Source organism: Colobus angolensis, unplaced genomic scaffold, assembly GCF_000951035.1.
Source record: "Colobus angolensis palliatus isolate OR3802 unplaced genomic scaffold, Cang.pa_1.0 Scaffold12, whole genome shotgun sequence".
Classification (NCBI taxonomy): Eukaryota; Metazoa; Chordata; class Mammalia; order Primates; family Cercopithecidae; genus Colobus; species Colobus angolensis.
Genome location: NW_012113141.1, coordinates 2,685,734 through 2,704,552, shown reverse-complemented (window position 1 = coordinate 2,704,552; position 18,819 = coordinate 2,685,734). Strand labels below are relative to the sequence as shown.

Genomic DNA, 18,819 nt, shown 5'->3' with positions numbered 1-18,819 from the left:
CAAACTATACTACAAGGCTACAGTAACCAAAACAGCATGGTACTGGTACCAAAACAGATATATAGACCAATGAAATAGAACAGAGGCCTCAGAAATAACACCACACATCTACAATATCTGATCTTTGGCAAACCTGCAATGGGGAAAGGATTCCCTCTTTAATATTTAATAAATGGTGTAGTGAAAACTGGCTAGCCATATGCAGAAAACCGAAACTGGACCCCTTCCTTACACCTAATACAAAAATTAACTCAAGATGGATTAAAGATTTAAAAGTAAGACCTAAAACCACAAAAACCCTAGAAGAAAACCAAGGCAATACCATTCAGGACATAGGCATGGGCAAAGACTTCATGACTAAAACACCAAAAGCAATGACAACAAACGCCAAAACGGACAAATGGGACCTAATTAAACTAAAGAGCTTCTGCACAGCAAAAGAAACTATCATCAGAGTGAACAGACAACCTACAGAATGGGAGAAAATTTTTGCAATCTATCCATCTTACAAAAAGCTAATATCCAGAATTTAAAGGAACTTAAATTTACCAAAAAAAAACCCAAAAAATCAAACAACCCCATCAAAGAGTGGGCAAAGGATATGAACACACACTTCACAAAAAAAGAAGATATTTATGCTTCCATTTCTTGAGAGGTGAGTGACCAAGGTTTGGAAAAGAGGAGATGAGTGTCTGCTGGAGCTTAGCCATCTGTGGCACCAGTGCTGGTCCACAGAAGCAGCTGGCCACAGAAGCAGTGTGAGGTAGAGGGGTGTCTGTGAGTGGTGCTGGAAAGAGGGAAGACAGGGGGTCCAGGTTCCAGGTTCCAGGTAAGGTGACCCTGGATAAGCGATTCGGAGCAGCCCATCTCCCATGGTGCCCCTGCCAGCCTGCTGCCCCTAAAGGCAGCTGCCGTGTCCCCTCTGGGCTCAAAAGGGGTTCTCAGAACAGCCAGAGCCCCAGGACTACAAGGCCTCCAGCCAGACACAGAGCTTGACCGGGCCTTGTGTTCATTAGGTCAAACTGGGACAAGACAGAGGCTGCAGCAGTGGCTACAGTGAATATCCCTGGGACAGAGCTTCAGAAGCAGCTGCAGCCTTCACTGGTTTTGCACGCCTAGTACTGTGTGTGCAGAGGAGGCAACAGAGGCAGTACAGCAGAGGGGCTGAATGGCTCAAGAGATCCTACCTGGGCTCAAGTCATGGCTTTGTCACTTACCAGCTGTCTGCCTGGGCAAGTTACTTAACTGCCCTGTGCCTCAATTTTCCCACTAATAAAATGGAGATAAGAATTACCCTAGTTGTGAGGATTAGAGTTAATATCATTCCTGGCAAAGTATGCTCTATGGTGTGTTTGTTATTGCTGTGTTATTGCATACTTTTAAAAACCCTCCTCCTGCCCCTTCTTACACATGGGGTTGGTACACATGGCAGACCAAGCACCTGACCACTTAACTTCTGGGTGTATAGACAGTTCCCACTGTTAAGAGTTCTTCACGTTTGGACGTTTGGGGCTCTTGCTGCTTTATTTCTTTTCTTTTCTTTTCCTTTTTTGTTTTTTTGAGACGGAGCCTCACTCTGTTGCCCAGGCTGGAGTGCGGTGGCGGGATCTCGGCTCACCACAACCTCCACCTCCCAGGTTCAAGCGATTCTCCTGCCTCAGCCTCCTGAGTACCTGGGACTACAGGCACGCACCACCATGCCCAGCTAATTTTTGTATTTTTAGTAGAGACGGGGTTTCACCATGTTGGCCAGGCTGGTCTCGATCTCCTAACCTCGTGATCTGCCCACCTCGGCCTCCCAAAGTGCTGGGGTTACAGACATGAGCCACCGCGCCCGGCCTCTTGCTACTTTATTTCTATTGCCCTGGCTACTAAGAGCCCCACAAAAAAATCTAGATCCCATGTCTTGGGGCCGGAAGGTTTGGGTGGACTGATTCACGCAAGTCCCGGCATCTCCAGCAGGGGTCGACGGACACCACGCTCTGCACACGTTGCGCGGCAGCCACTGGGCACACTGAGGGCTGCAGGGAGAGCTGTAGGTGGACCTGTGGGCAACTCCGCTTCCCTGGTACCCCGTTCACCCCATTTCTTGGAGGTGGAGTCTCATGCTATACCTGGCCCAGGCTGTTTCCCTCGGTTCTCGGTAAAACAGGCATGGTCACCTCTGGCCCTGTGGCCTTCCCCCCACCACCACCACCACCTGTGTCCCAAGCTATGCCAAATCTTCATCCCATGCTCCCTTTTCATCCTCGCATCCACAAGAGGTTTCCAAATCCACGTTGCAGCCTTCCTTACCCCCGCCCCAACAAAACAGCACACAGGAAAGGCAAAAAAAAACCAAACAAATAAATAAAAATAAATCACGTTTTTATTGTTTGATTAACAAACTGGTTGGGGAGAGGGCAAGAATAAGACATACGGGGAAATACCAGCTTTGATTAGTCAGAAACTCCTGTTATCTGTACAAAAAAATGAATGTTACAAAAATCACGTAAAAAACTAGGCTCAAGGAAGCAGCCGCCCTTGCAAAAGAGGGCTCAAGGCACCTGGGAGGCTGAGAAGAGGCCAACCTGGTCATGGGCGTGGCTGTGGGGACAGCCCTTCCCTCCTTCCCTCCTGCCCTTCCCCAGATGCCCTTCCCTCCTGCCAGAGGGGCACACTCCCTCTCCCCGATTACAAGTGCTACAAAACTGCCTTGAATACCACCGGCCAAGGCACTGCCAGAGATGAAATGGGCCCTGAGTGGAGCCCGAGGCTCTCCTTCCCTGGTGGCCCAGGCCTGGAGAAAGGAGGGCCTTGTTCCCCAGGCCCCAGGCGGGCACAGATTCTGGAGCTGCCTGGGGGAAGCCTCTTAGGGGAGGCCCAGGCTCCGCCCCTGGGGAGGCAGTGGCCGTGGGACCCACACACAGGTACACACAGCCCTGGCTTTGGTCAGTACTGAGTGTGGGCAGAGGGGCCGCAGCCCTGTCCAACCCCATGATGTTGACTGAGAGGCGCTATCCCAGATGGTCCTTGCTGGAGCTGCCATCACAGGCTGGGCCCTAATTGGGGTAGCACAAACAGCATCCCGTGCCCGCCGCCTCCACACTGGGCTTGGCACCGGGCCCCAGGAGCCCATCAGTGACAGAGTGTTCCATGATGATGTCCTCCACCCGGGTGATGTACAGCAGCGTCAGCAGCACCCCCAGGAACTGAGAAGAAGGGTCAGGGCTGGTGAGGGCCTGCTGGACATCAGGGCAGCCCTCCCTGCAGCTCCCGGCTCCCAGAAATCCAAGCAGCCAGTCCCAAGCCCTCATGGCCCTGTGTGACCTGGGCAACACCCACAGCAGAGACTTCTCCCAGAACCCACACTGCCCAAGAAGCTGGGCCCCCTCTCCCCCCACCTGGGCCCCCTCTCCCTCTCCCAGGAAATCCCAGAGTTCCTCGCTGTGCCTGATCAGCAAGGGCCCCTCCCTTCTGGGATTCCTGCCTCCACCCCAGCTCTGTTACACACTATCTAGGGGATCTTGGCAAGTCACTGAAGCTGGCGGCTCCTCAGTTTCCTCCTCTGTGAAATGGGCATCGTGATAGTGCCTCCCTCACAAAAAGAAGTGAAGCAGCAGTGCCTGCGCAGCACTTGGAAGAGCGTTGCCACCACTGCTATTGCCATTCGCTCCTCCTCCCAGCCGTGCAGCCCTCCCTGGGCAAGTCCTGGACTTCCACGAAAAAAGCCCCTTTGCTCTCCCGCTCTGCACCTTCTCTGCCCCTCTGCAATCACCAAGCCACACTTTCTCTGAACCCACGGCCGGCCCACCTGGGGGAGCAGGATGCCCAGGAGGATGCCCGCCATGATGGTGTAGTTGTCCATGAACCAGATGATCACGGCGTTGGTGCAGCCCCGCACGTAGATGACATCCTGCACGCTGAAGCGCTGCATGGGAAGGAGCTGGGTCAGCCCAGAAGAGCACCTGGGCTGGCAAGAGCCACAGCCCCGACTCTGCCATCATGAGAAGGTGGCCCTAGATTCTGGTTCTTAATGGACAGTGCTGTTCTCTAGAGAGGACTGGGGACACCGTGGTGGCACTTTTGGTTGCCCCAGCAATCGAGGTTGGGGGCTGAGGGACTGCAGAGCTCAGGGTAATCCTACTCCACAAACAACTGCCCTGCCTGCGTGTTTCTCAGATATCCCTGCATGAAAAGCCTCACGGATGTTTTCCATACATGGAAAGCCTGTCTATAATTATCCAAGCCAGTAGCCCCACTCCAGGTACATACAAAAATCAAAGCAGAGCTGGGCATGGTGGCATGTGCCTGCAGTCCCAGCTACTATGGAGGCTCAGTTGGGAGGACTGCCTGAGCCTAGGAGTTTGAGGCCAGCCTAGGCAACAGTGAGACCCTGTCTGTCTCTTAAGGGGGGGGGGGGAAGCATTTCTGCATTGGTTTTAATATACCATGAATTTTCCCGAACTACTACTAGGTAAATTAAGGAATGATTATACATTATTTAATTCAGAACTTTATCAAGAATTGTTCACCGTTTTAAAAAAGCATGCCAATGGCAAAAATGATGCCCATGGTATGTGAGTCGCCAACACAACGACTATTATCAGCTGCCCTGTAGCTGCTGCAGCCTCAGGAATGCCTCACATCAGTGCAGACACCTGACTACATTGTGTCTTCTCCTGCACCCCCTACTGCCTAAGCACTTACATGATGAACTATGTTAAACAGCTGTAAATTGCTGTATTTCATTTCTACTTTATCTCAGATCATTATGTTAATTGTTTTGGAATTGGGCATGTAGGCAGGTTATCTGTGAATTTCACTTGGGGATAATAAATAGGACATTACCACTGTTTGTTATAAAAATGGCCATTGGTTCTGAGGGGTTGAGAACCAACTGCTGTTCTATGGCTCTCAAACATGCGTCAGAATCAGCCACTAGCCCCATCCCAAGAATGTGCATTTCTCACATTCCCAGGGGATGCTGTTGTTGCTGGACTGGGGACCCCACTTTAAAAGCCACTGCTCTGCATGTCAGGTCACCATTCCTTTTAGGTCCCTTCTCAGCACCACCCCTGCTTCTCTCCTAGACGAGGAGTGTTGCCCAGGAAGCTGACCCAGGGGCAGTCCCCAGAAGGGGTTACCATCCTCTAGGACTCCTGGGTCCCAGGTGGCCCCAGGGGCAAAGGCAAGCTGGTACTGAGCATGGCTGAGCGCACAGCACACTGCGGGTACCAGGAAGGGCCGTGGTGGCTTCATGTGGACCAGCCCACAGTAGGTGCTTGGTAAACCCTGACAGGTGGCATCTCCCAGCCTGGGGGAATTCTCGGTTCCTTGAGCCCTTCTGTGTCTGAGTGGGGGTGGAAAACCCCAGCAGCCCTGGCTCTGGGTCACAGCCAGGAATGTTGGAAAATCTCAGTGGCCAGGACCCTGACCTCAATAAACCCCTCCAATCACCCCAGGGTGGAACAGGAAGAGCAACATTTCCAGGGAAAGGCGTTTCAAAGACATTACCTCCTTGTCGATAGTTTTGTAGCCACACATGGTGTTGACAACTTCTGTCTGAAATGAAAATGTATAATAGCTAATAATTATAACGGTTCTAACTCAAAAAGGCACTATTATCCTACCCATTTTGCAGATGAAAACTGAAGCAGAGAGTTGCACTGTCCAGCAGGGATGGAGCTGAGATTCCGACCCAGGCAGTCTGGCTTGAGTCTCCATCATAACCACCTCCTCCTCCAAGAAATGCCCTGTGAAAAAACTGTAGGAACACAGGTTCCATGACTTTTACAAGGGAGCACCACCCCTCCACGAGCAGCAGATCAGGACCCCAGAGAAAGGCGTGCTGCCCAGGCTCCTGGGTAATGACTGCCCCAGAGCACTGCTTTGCTCCCATGGTAATGCACCATCTCAGAGGTCAGGGTGGGGCTGTTCCTGCACCGCTGGCTCTTGGGGAGGAAAACCTCAGACCACAGCTGGCACAAGGTCAGCTGTGGTTTACCTGAAGTCCAGGCCAGGGCTCCTGGCCACACTTCCCTGTTCCATAGATCACTGCTCCATCAGCAGAGAGGGCTGCCAAAACTTCCTTCTTGGGAAGAGAGGTGCTCTCCAGAATTCCCGACTACTGATTAATTTAGGCATAGGGGAAGCTGCGGTCACGCCCTAGACCTCATCAAACCCCTCCCCAGGCAGGCCCTAACTCACAGGCTGCCGCGGGCACTTCCCATCAATATGTGTGCCCTGCAGGGTCTCCTTCTCCAACCACCAGGGAAGAGAGTGAGACTCCCTGGTCCAGCCCGTGATCCCCGCCAGCCCTGCTGCTCTACATCTAAGTGAACACTGCCGTGAGGGATGGATGCTGCAGGTGCCAGTGATGACTCAGGGGGTCAACAGCAGAGCCCCCAGTGTGCCTTCTGGTGTTACATTTCCTGGGTCCAGATCCTGCTCTGCCACTTAGGAGCTGTGACCAACCTTAGATGGGCTGCCAAGGAACCGGCACGCAGAGGTACTCTATACGTATTTGTTAACTGAGCGAATGAATGAATGAATGAATGAATAGGCTGTGATGACCACAGAACCCCACCTCCTAGGGCTGTTCTGGACATAAAGTGAGATGCACATGTGTAAAGTGCTTATCACAGGGCTGGACACATGGAGAAGCACAGGAACGCTGGCAGGTGTGATTTGTTCATAATTCCAGCCCCTGGAAAGGTAAGGGAGGGTGTCTTCTCTCCTTCCAAGAAAGAGGGTTGGGCTCCAGATGTCATCTAGGTCAATCTAAATGTCAGGCTTGATGTGCAGGCAAGATAACTTCCCTCCGTCTAGCTGGTTCTCCAGGTAGCCTCAGTTCCAGCCAGTGTTTCTGGCCCTTCCAGGCCATAAACACGACCCCTATGGAGAGGGTCAGGCCTGGAGAGCAGGTGCACGGGCACATGCTGGGAGTGAGTGCTTTCCATCTCGTTGGTTCATCATTCATTTGTTCATTGAACAAATATTAACTGAGCACCTATTGCATGCCAATCCCAGTTCTAGTCACTTGAAATACAAAAGTCTTGAACAACAAGACAAAGTCCCTGCCTTCATGGAACTTACGCTACAGAAAGGGAGATAATGAACATAACAAATAGGTAAGCTGCATGGTATATAAGGAGGTGATGAGAGTGACTTCACTGGACCAGCTCTGGTGACCCGGGGGTGATGAGTCTCTTAGCAGACAGGCAACTGGCAGAGGCCTCTCTGGTGCCAGAGCCCAGAACCCTTCTCCAGGCCCAGGGGGGACTCACTTCGCCCTGCCAGGGGATGCATCCACAGTCTTTCCAAAAGTAAAGCCTGTCTGGGTTTACCTGCCTGACCACAGAATCGATATTCTGCAAGAGGCTCTGCTGAAGTTCACAGGCCCCAAGAGCAGGGTCCAGTAGCCTCTTCCATCCTGCACAGGGCCACAGGACAGGAAGTCAGAAAGGGGACTCCTGGGCAGCCAGAAGATCACAGCAACGTTCGTGTGTGCATCCTCTCACCCTGAGCAGACTGAGCAGCTAATGGGACAGGGAGGGGGGCCTTCACGACAGGCCCCTAAGGGGTAGCCAACAACAAGGGAGGGGAGGTTCATGAAAATTGGTCCCAAGAGCTCAGCAGGCACAGCAGTCTGTAGCCATTTAATGTAGAAGCACACTGCCCTCTGCACCAACAGCTCCCAGGGATATATCCTGGTATAACCAGATTTTACAGCCCTATGTGAACTTCTATGGCTCAAATCCTCTATTGGAAGCTCATTTCAGACATTTCTTTTAAAGCTGAGTGTTAGAGAAAAAGTTACTTTTCCTGAAGAACTGGTATGTTCTGCTGAACAGTAACAATGTAACAGACCATGTCTCCCTTTTCCTTTTGGCTGCCAGGAAACTCTAAGCTAGTGGCCTCCAACCTTTCTGGCACCAGAGACTGGTTTCAAGGAAAACAATTTTTCCACAGGATGGGGTGCGGAGGGGTGGGGGAAGATGGTTTCAGGATGATCATCAGACATTAGTTTGATTCTCATAAGGAGCACGCAACCTAGATTCCTTGCATGCACAGTCTACAATAGGGTTCGTGCTCCTGTGAGATGCTAGTGCCACTGCCGATGTGACAGGAGGTGGAGCTCAGGCGGTAATGCTCCCCCACCCTCTGCTCACCTCCTGTTGTGAGACCTGGTTCCTAACAAGTCACTGACCGGTACTGGTTCATGGCCTGGAGGTGGGGGAGCCCTGCTCCAAGCCACCAGAAATGAGGCTCAGCTCCTTTTCAGTGAGTCCATGAGGCCCTGAGGCTGAGATAGCAGGATTTTATATTTTTCTCTACCATCTAGGCCTCCTATCTGAGAATACAATTTCCACAGTCCTGATTTTTAATGTTATTTTAGTTTTTTACACTACATATTTCCTGTGTACTTGTTCAAATCGTAGGTTGAACGGTATAGTGTAAAATAAATAGATTTGGACACAAATCAACTAGTTCTATGGAGGAAGGGAATGCCCTATTTCACATTTAGAGAAAATCATCCAGGTGTAGTGGCACAGGGAGAATCAATGGTCAGATAACCCCGGCCAGGGGAAGGCTCCTCCCTACCTCGGTGCTCTCATTCAGATGCTGTCTTCAGATTCTACCCTCTCTGCAGACGGTGTCCGTGTTTATATCCCCAACTTAGTCGTCCCCAGAACTCCAGACTCCTATGTCCAACCACATCGTTGACATCCCTGCTGGGATGCTGAACAGGCTCTCAAGCCCCTCATGTCCACACTGAGCTCCTGGTCGCCCAACCTGCCTCCTTGCGGTCCTCCCCTCTCAGGCAGCGGCAGCCCCATCTTTCCTGTGGCTCAGACCAAAACCTGGGTATCCTCCTTGATTTCTCTCTTTCACTCATCGCCCACATCTGCTATGCCAGCAAATCCTGTAGGCTTACTTGCAAAATACAGCCAGAATGTCACTGCTTCCAACACCACCACCGCCACCACCACCCAGCTCCAAGCATCTGTCTTCTTCTGCCTGGTGCAAGGATGCTGTGGGGAGCCCTTAGCTGTCAGCCCCCTGCAGTAACTACTTCGTGTGATCGTTAATTTTACATGTCAATGTGACCAGGCCATGGGATACCCAGATATTTGGCCAGACATCATCCTGGGTGTCTCTGCAGGGATGTTTCTGCATGAGAATAATGTTTAAATCAGCAGACTAAGTAAAGCAGACGGCCCTGCCCAAGGGGGAGAGGTCTCATCTGATCAGTAAAGGCCTGAACAGAACAAAAGACTGCCCTCTCCTCTGACCACAGGAGATTTCTCCCTGCTTGGCTACCTTCGGGCGTGAACTGAAACGCTGGCTCTTCCTAGGTTTGGAGCCTGATCGGCCTTTGAATGGGAGCTCCACCCTCAGCTCTCCTGGGTCTCTGGCCTGCCGACTCACCCTGCAGATCTTGGGACTTGCCCGCCTCCATAATTACACAAGCCAATTCCTTATTATCAATCAATCCCTCTCTTTGCTCTTGGTGTATTAGTCTGTTCTTGGCTGAACAGAGCCAGCAAGTCCTTTCTTGGGTGGACCACTGGACTCATGCAATGCCTGGTCAATGTGGGTGGGAGTGTGAAGGCCTGGCCCTCTCATCCCAGTAGGGGACAACTCTGAAGGGCTGTTCTTGTAGATGTGGCTGAGGCCTCCAGCCGAACTGAGCTGAGGCTGCATCACTGCTCAGCTCCCTTCATTGCCCAGTCCCGCTTCTGGCTCCCACTGCCACAGGTGCTGATCCAAGAGCACCTTCCCGGACAAGAGGACCTGTGACCCCTGGATTACTGCATATCAGCCCTTAACTCTATCCCTTCATCTAGCATGTCCCTCACAACAGCCAGGCTGATTCTTGTGAAACCAAGTCAGAGTGCCACTCTTCCATGCAGCCCTGTATGGCCCCTGTCACTCCTCCCTGACTCCACTCCTACCATCCTCCCCTGTAACTGCCTGTGCTCCAGCCACTCTGTGCATTTCTCAAACGCCCTGGGGTGATTCCCACCTGGGGCCTTTGCACAGCTGTTCTTGCTGCCAGGAATGCCCCTCCCACCGACACCTTCCTCGCTTTCTTCAGAGCTTCACCCAGATCTCACCTTTCTCAGTATCCAAAACTGCAATCCTCCATGCCCTACTTTCTTTTCCTCCTTAGCATTTATGACCCTCTAACTATCTTTTACTTATTTTGTTTGTCAGTTTTCTCCAGTAGGATGTCACCTCCACGCAGGCAGAGACTTCGTTTGCTACACCCCCAGAACCTGGAAATGTGTCTGGCATAGAGTAGGTCCTCAGCCAAAATTTGTTGAATGAATGAATGAATACAAGTTCGGCTTCCACATCTCAGCTTAGGTATTCAGATGCTGCTGCCCGGGGTGATAAGGCTCAGGATTGCCCCATGCAGGCCTCTCTGGAAACTCTGCCCCTCCTCAGCAACCCCGTTCCCAGAGAACTACCCTAAAATGGCAGCTAACATTTCCAAACAAAGCTTCCCTCCTGGCCCAGCCTTTTTTAGAGCTCGTGCACTTGGCACTGGCTCTCTGACTCATGGGTGAGGCCCCCACCCGCAGCTGCTCAGTTTACAGAATCTGGCAGTGGGCACAGAATGGTGGCGATGTCAGAAGAGAAACTTTCCATGATTATCTGGCCCATGAGTAATTGCAAAGCTCTCCACCTCGTTCCAATCCTGAAACAGTTCCTGGACACATTTGTCAAACACAAGGACTGATGAAGGCTTTCACTTAAGCGCTGACTACACAGGACATCATCCCAAATGACCAAGGTGACAGAGCCAAGAGGATCGTGCTGGGGAAAGGAAGAGGCTGGCATTTACATCATCAGACCCCCTTCCAAGCACTCTGCTGCTGATGATCACCAGGACCTCAAGGCCAAAGACCAATAGAGATGTCCAAGGTGCAGGTTCTACCAGGCTCCACTAATGCTGCAGAGCCAGCTCTCCCCGGCTAAGCTCCCCTGGCCTGGGCACCTCTCCCTGCTGCCCTCACCTGGCCTGCACAGTTCTCCAGAGTGTAGCTCAGGCAACAGCTGCCTGCACTTCATCCCAGCCCTGCCAACCTTGGGCAAGACACCCAGCCTTTGGGTGCCTCAATTTCCTCCTCTGTAAAGTGGGTGAAATAACAGTACGTACCTCACAGGGCTGTGAATACTAAATGAGTAAATACCACCAAAGTGCCCAGAGCAGGCCTGCACAAGGTAGGTGCTCAATAGATGTTAACCAACACTACTAAGAAAGATATGGCCTCCCCACCCCCAACCCCCAGAAGCTCCACTTTCAGGAGCCCTTGAGAATCAGGAGAGCCTCCGCTCTGCCACCAACTCCTACTTCCCCGCCATCCACCCACACCACCCATCTTCAACTTGGGGAGAGAAACAAGAGAAGAGTTGTACCATCTGGGGTCCCCGACAGCCCCCCACCCCCCACAGGAACAGTGTCTACCGTGTTCCTGATGCAGCAGGTGTAGGGCACCCCACAGGCCAGGGGTCCAGGGGCACTGCAGTCGTGGTACTGGTTCTTGCTCCAATCTCGGTAGTCCTCCCCGCCACAGCACTTGAACTAAGGAGGGAAGCAAGCAGGAGAGAGGAGCTGCTGTCATCACTCAGGCCCCGCTCCCACGACAGGAAAGGGCCCTGCCAGAAAACAGACGCAGTTCATTATGTGGGTCACCCTGGTGCAGGGAGAGGCTGTACATTTTCAAGTCGGAGCTGCCAAAGTGTGGCATGGCTGCCTACAGGGTAGTGAACCCCCTGTCATTGGAGAGGTATGGAAGCCAAGGCTGGGCTGCCTCTTGATGGAATATCAGGATAGTGACTAGACACTGGGAGGAAAGGTGCTTCCTTGACAACTGGCCTCTACCTTCTTCATCTTCGTGTCCCCAAGTGCAGGTGCTGGGCTGGAAAAGATGGCCCTTAAAGTCCCAGAGACCAAGCATGACTCTGTGAAAGTCCCTGCACCTCAACCGACCTTTGCACCCGCCCTAGGAGCCACCCTGTCCAGCTCAGCTGGCCCTGCCCTTAGCAAGGAGAGCACCCGAACCTCACAGCCTGCCTGGGGCTCTCCCCTTAGCCAAACCCTCCCTGCCTCTCCTCCCTGCTCCTGTAGGAAGTAGTTGGTAATCCTCCTGATGGCTGGTATGTGCCTGGCATTGTCCTGGGCACTGCAGAGACGGGGTGAGCAAAAGCAAAGCAGCCCCTGCTTAGGTGGAACACATTCCAGTGGAGAGACAGAGTGAGCACTGGATGGAAAGGTGCTGTGCACCCCGGAAGTGGAGAAACAGGGGAAGATTGGGGAGGGGCGGCTCTAGGTTGGAAGGTCACAAAAGGACTCTCTATAGAGAGGATATTTCCTCTGAAACACGGAAACAGGAAGAAGCCAGCCGACTCATGCAAAGGCCCCACACAGAAACAAGCTTGTATTTCAGCAGCGGGTGTGGAGGCCAGCAAGCCTGGAACAGAGAGAGTGCAGAGCATGAGGCTGAGAGGGCAGCACACGCTGGACCATGCAAAGCTTTGCCAGCCAGCTGAAGCAGGGAGCTGGGACTGGAGGGCTCAACCAGGGCTGTGGTACATGTCCTGGTAGCCAGACACCCTTCAGAGTCCCCACAGTGCCCCTTAAGCCATCAGGTTTCGGGACCTGGAAGTGTCTTTCTGCAATGCAGTTCAAAGGGCATTTGCTTTGCAATGGAACAGACCCAGGGTCAAATCCTCAGACCATCACTCCCTGCTGTGCAACCTCAGGCAAGCTGGTCAGCCTCTCTGAGCCTCAGATAGTTGTCTGCAAAGCAAGAATAAGGATGGCAGCTCTGCACAGCTGAGCTGTGATTACATATAGTGCCATGCATGAAGCACTCAGCACTGGGCCTGGCACCAAGCAAGTGCTCATTCAGCATTAATCACCTCCTACCTCCACCCCAGGAGAAATGAAATCCCCAAGCCAGCTAAAGGCTGGTTCCAATAAAAACATCTCACTCCACCCGGAGCAGAAGTCAGCTCTCCCGGCCCAAGCTGGCAGGCACATCCCTGGCAGAAAAAGGCCTTCCAGAGGCTGCACCTGTTGTGACTGAAGAGAAGGTCTGGGCCAAGGGTGCAGCCACAGCAAGTGGCCCTGCGTGTAGGGAGAGGCTGGTCCCCACTGAGGGCTGGCACAGGAGCCCAGGCCAGCTGAGGCCCCCAAGATTATGTCCCAGGAAGTGCTGCCCCGGCTGAGTGGTCCTGTGGCCCTCACTCTGCTTGTCCTCACCCAGGAGAACACACCAATGATCCCCGCGGCTGGTGCTGTGGTCTCACCCTGTGCCTGACACTGTTCTAAGCACGTCTCCTAAATTAAGTCAAGGTAATCCTCATGATGACGCCCCAAGAGCTTCCTGTCATTATTCCCTTTATGCAGGTGAGGAAGCTGAGGCTCAGGACCAAGTGAAGTTGATGTACAAAAGCCACCCAGGACAGCGGCTGGCCCTACCACTGCTATTATTAGTAGTAGTATTGCACCAACAGATTTGGGTGGACCTAGAGGGGAGAAATCGTGTCCCAAAAGGAAAAGGATCATCATCACATTCAAGAAGTGTCATGGAAGTAAGAGAGGAGTCTGGTTCAGTGTCCCATATTTGGGAGAAACTGAAATCAGTGAAGAGCTTTCTCCCGATCAGGGCTGTCTTTCACTTGGCAAGGAGTGAGTTGTCACTGAAGAGACTTGGCAGAGGGGGCTTTGGACTGGGGGAGGTTTCTCCCCTCGAGGTTGCTCACCCTCAAGGAAGGAGGATCCTTGCCCATTGGAGGGTGGCACCCTAGGACCCCGCAAGGTTGCTTGTAGCGACGCCTGACTTTGTATTTGGGGGTGGGGGTGGGAAGCCAGTGTAACTGGAGAGGGACAGAAGGGTGACAAGGTTTTGGGCCAGGAATGTGGGCAGAGGACTGGCTGAGAAGGTTGGGTCCTGGCTTCCCCATCCTTGGTGGACCATCCATGCTCACCCTTGCCTCCCAACCTGGCCAGTCATCTGCTTTGGGGATGGATAAGTCACCTGGCCCCTCACCCCATCTTCTTGAGCAGGGGCCTGAATGGGGACTAAGGGCATGGGAAGTGCATCTCCACCCCAAAGCACCTGGCTCACCTTTTTCTGAACAAAGTCCATGATGTTTTTGAAGTCCAGATCGTCATAGTAGTTCTCAATTCCTCTTCGAATGTTGTCGTTAAGGAAGGCAATGGTCTATTCAAAAGGAGAAATTACAGAGAAAAAGAACCACACACTCCTGGAGTCCAACTCAAGGTTTCCTGGAAGCCTGGATGGGTAGAGAATGCCATGTGCTGGTGCCTCCAGTGTTCACCTGATGCCTGAGTCCCTGTGCTATGTCCCAGCAGGAGTAATTCACTCCACTCCCTTTACAGACCAGACAGCCCAGGCCCTGAGAGGCTGGGGCCGTGCTTGGGGACACACAGCTCTGATGCCGCCATGCCTGAGCTGAGACCTGGCTGTCCTGGTCCCAGGCCCAGTGTTCTTTCTACCGTCCGGGGATGGGCCCACACTGGAATCTTCCCTTTGCCCTCCAGAGCCCCTCTCCACACTCCTCCACTATCCAGCCTCTTGTTTGACAGATGAGGAGACCGAGACTTGGGGAGGGAGGGAGGTCACAGAGCAGGCTGGGTGGGGTATTGCCAGGACTGGAATTCAGATCTCCTGACCTCCCTCATGGACCGCTCTCTTCATCACTGCAGCGTTCAGTCCCCCTCAGCTGGGGCTGGGACAATCCCTGCCAGGAGGAACATGGCAGGCTGCCCTCTCCCAGTCACGCTGCACTTTCTGGATCAACAGCCTGGCTGTTGTGCTGAGACCCAGGAGCACAAAGGGCCCCACAGTGGGAAGGGGCGGGGGCAGGAGTGTGGGCAGTCCAGCTCACTGAAACAATCGTAGCTTTCAGAGCACGGAGGTCGAGTATCAGCAGAGACTGGGGACAAAGGGGGCATTCTCAGCTCCGCTGCCGGACTGAAGAGCCAGACCATTCCCGGGGGTGGCACCACAGCATACGCTGGGACAACAGGATCCTGGTTCCAGGCCCCATCATGGCTTACTTCTCCTCTCTGGGCCTCAGCTTCTCAACTGTGAGCCAAACCCACAGGCCTAGCTTTAAGGTAACTTCCAGCTCTGAGGATCAAAAACCAAGTTCCAGAGGGGCTGTCAAGCCTCATAATCAAGGACACGGTCCCCACAGCCACCCAGGTCTCCGCTACTTCTTTTAACTTCTGGGCCTCTGTTTGCTCACCTGAAAAATCAGGAGGAAAACACTCTCTGCCTCATAGGAATGTTGTGAGATTTAAATAAATAAAAGCTGTGAAGGTGTTTAGCAGGACACCAGGCACATCGTAGGTCCTGTGTTATTATTCAAGATTTTTGTCTGTTTTTCAAGGAGACAAATACTCTATGGTACTACTTCACACCCACATGTCATTGGTGGAAAACAAATCCCATGGGAAACCGAGGCCCCAACTCTTGTTCAAAAAACTGACTGCAATGGAGGCAGCCTCTGAGGCACGAGTCCTGGCCAGCCCCACTCTCACAAACACCCTGCAGCCCATAGAGCGATGTGGCTAGTCCAAGGTCGTCCAGCTCGCCACTGGCAGAGAGACGCTGGGACCAGGGTGTCAAACTCCCAGTCTGACACACTTTAAGGTGCTAAGAAACCAAGTTTCAGGTTTGGGGCCATCTCCCAAAATTATCTCCAGGATCAGGAAAAGAGGAACAAAGACTGCAGCACCCACCTCCTCCCTGAGCCTCACTCTGCTCAAAGTCAAGGTAAAGAAGGAGATCGAGGCCTGGCGGGGTGGCTCACACCTGTAATCCCAGCACTTTGGAAGGCCGAGGTGGGCAGATCACCTGAGGTCAGGAGTTCGAGACCAGCCTGACCAATATGAAGAAACCCCGTCTCCACTAAAAATACAAAAATTAGCGGGGCATGGTGGCATGTGCCTGTAGTCCCAGCTACTCGGGAGGCTGAGGCAGGAGAATCGCTTGAACCTGGGAGGCAGAGGTTGCAGTGAGCCGCGATGGCACCACTGCACTCCAGCCTGGGTAACACAGCGAGACTCCATCTCAAAAAAAAAAAAAAGGAGATGGGCTCGGGGAAACTGGCCTTTGTAGCCAGAAGGAAAGTCCTCTGCTGATGATAAACAGCAGCTCTGGAGCAGGCCTGGGACTGCAGAAGACTGGAGTCAGGCCCAGGAGAAAAGAGGAGATGCAGGCTCCTGTGAACGGCTATCAACTCACCAACCCATGGCCCTTCGCAGGCCTGGTACTGACCCCCAGGGCAGAAGCTGGGTGGGAGCATTGCCTTCCAGCCCAGCAGCCTGGGCAGAACAAGGATTCTCCCGGCCCCGGGCCCACCCTCCCAGAGGCCCCCAGGTCACGAAGCTTTTTCATCCTGGGGTGCCTGCTCCTCTGGGTGATGAAGGGACAGACCAGCTGGCTAGGGTGCGGTTGCGGGTGCCTAAAAAACAGGACACCAGGGTGGGGCCAGTCTGCCATCCAGGGTGGGGCAGGGGAATGAGCTTACAGCATTGAACGACACGCTTGGCTGAGCTACGTACTCACGGGGTGCCGTCAGGGTCAGGGCCTTGCCTAAGGCCACACATGGGGAGGTTCCTCCCAGGCAGCTTGCCCTTACTCTCGAGGCACCACAGACACAGTCCTGGCCCACCATGTCCTCTGCACCTACCTGGGCCCACTGGCCCACTTACAGCACCCCCACTGGCCACTGTGCTGTTTGGACTCTCCCAGGGCTGCCAACAGGGTGTGATGGAGGTGGGAAGCCCAGGGCAAGAAGGAAGGGAAGTGGCAGAGTAGAGGCTGCTCTGTGGCTGTGGGGAAAGGCTCTGTGTCTCTGGTGAGCAGCCACAGCCTGCCTCCCCAAACCATCCCCAAACCATCCCAGCTCCTGGGCACTTTCCAAGGTTCAGACTTCAAGAGGGGCCTCGAAAAATTAGGCCTTCCATCTGGTAAGCTGAGTCCAGTTTTTGGGGGAAGTGGGGCCCTGCAGGAGCAACAGATGTCCCTGGGCTTCATGGACAGCAGCTGCCCCCAACACCCATCAGGGAGCAATTTGGGGCGTGCTGGCTCTTGCAAGTGTGCACTACTTGTATATGTGTGCACGTGTGTATGTGTACCAGGAAGATGAGGAGGACACTGAGATGGTTCCTGTGCTGTGAGGGGCGATGGCGGGGTGGGGGGTGTGTGTGTGAGAAGATCCCATGAGGCAAGCTGGCTGTGCAGTTTGTTAACTGTAAAGTGCTTATGCCAACGTTGACAGTACTGGTAATGTTCTGAGAGACCAGGGGAGCCACTCAGAGGACAGGGAAGAGAGAATTCTAGCTTCCTCTGCCATTCTCAGATGCCCAACATGCCCAGTGCCACCGCCCCCACCCCATCCCCCTCCAAACCAGGCCATGCCAGCAGGAGCAGTTCAGTGAGGACTAGAAAACCAGGCTAAATTAAGCAAAGAGTAAGCAAACATCAAAGGCCACAAAGTTTGAAAGCATGTTGTTTAAAGCACCAAAGAAAGCTATGAAGAACTATCCTTTCTAGCTTTGTCTTCTAAACCTGGTTTTTATCTGAAGCCTCCACATCACCCCTCTCTCAGGATTTTTAAATGAATGAGGAACTGAAGCGGGTGAGGCATGTGGCGGCAGCTCCTCCAGCACAAAGGACAGAGGGGTAGGAAAAGGAGTGGAAGGGGCGGCTGCTGGAGTCTCCTATTAGGCCAGCTGCCTGCAGAGGACCAAGACCCCCTCTGTGGAAGGAGCAGCCTAGGGCTCCCCTAGGCTGCCTCTGGCTAACACGGCTTCCATGTCAACCTGAGACCTGAGGCTGGGAAGGCCCTGCTGCTGGTCTAGTGAGGGCCTAGCTCTCAAACTTGGAGGAAGAGCTGGTCACGGTGGTCCCTGCCTATAATCCAAGTACTTTGGGATGCCAAGGCAGGAGGATCACTTGAGTCCAGGAGTTCAAGACCAACCTGGGCAACATGGCGAGACCTCATCTACACACACACACACACACACACAATTAATTATCCAGGCATGGTGGCATATACCTGTAGTCCCAACTACTCAGGAGGCTAAGGTGGGAGGATCGCTTGAGCCTAGGAGCTGAGGCTGCAATGAGCTGTGATTGCACCACTGCACTCCAGTCTGGGTGACACAGCAAGACTCTGTCTCAAAAACAAAACAAAAACTTGGAGGAGAGGTGCTCGGCCCCGGATTTTCTTCCTTCATTTGCGCCTGGAGCCAAGCCATCATCTCAGCCTCTCCCCAGTCCTTCTAGAATGGGGACTCATCCTCATTGCCCCTGGACCCTAGCCTCTGCTCCAGTCCCGATAGAAGCCTAATGTGACAACCAGGAATGGAAGAGAACCCAGGGAGCCAGAAGAAAAGAGAATGCAGGAAGGGGCGTGTGGAGTGAGCATCTGCCAGACCGTTCCTCAGAGGCTGGCCGGGGTCACAGGCTCATCTCCATGGTGGGGGAGGGTTATGTTTCAGTGTCCTTGGGACTGGGGGCTCCAGCCTCACTCCCCGACGGCTGTCCACAGTGGGGCACACCTGTCGGGGAGTCTGGCCAGACCAGCGAGGAGCACTCTCTACTTCTGGACAGCCGACAGCTCTGCTGTAGGTGGGAAGGATACACAGCCGGCCCTCCACATCCACGGGTTCTGTACCCGCAGATTCAAGTAACAGTGGATGGAAAATATTTGGGAAAAGGAAAAATAAAAAATAACAACACAACAGTAAAAAATAATACAAATTAAAGAACAATATAG

General features: G+C 53.2%; 1 protein-coding gene across 1 annotated transcript in view; it reads right to left on the bottom strand.

Moving 5' to 3' along the window:
- Positions 1-2,346: 2,346 nt before the first annotated feature.
- TSPAN15 (tetraspanin 15) overlaps positions 2,347-18,819 on the bottom strand; it is a 55,084-nt gene continuing 38,611 nt past the window's right edge. Inside the window, exons 4-8 of the mRNA XM_011927175.1 lie at positions 14,130-14,225; positions 11,462-11,578; positions 5,497-5,544; positions 3,794-3,910; positions 2,347-3,191 (exon numbers count right to left, since the gene is read on the bottom strand). Of these exons, the coding sequence (XP_011782565.1) occupies positions 3,042-3,191; positions 3,794-3,910; positions 5,497-5,544; positions 11,462-11,578; positions 14,130-14,225 (528 nt within the window). The 3' untranslated portion in view covers positions 2,347-3,041. The remainder of the gene's footprint in view (positions 3,192-3,793; positions 3,911-5,496; positions 5,545-11,461; positions 11,579-14,129; positions 14,226-18,819) is intronic.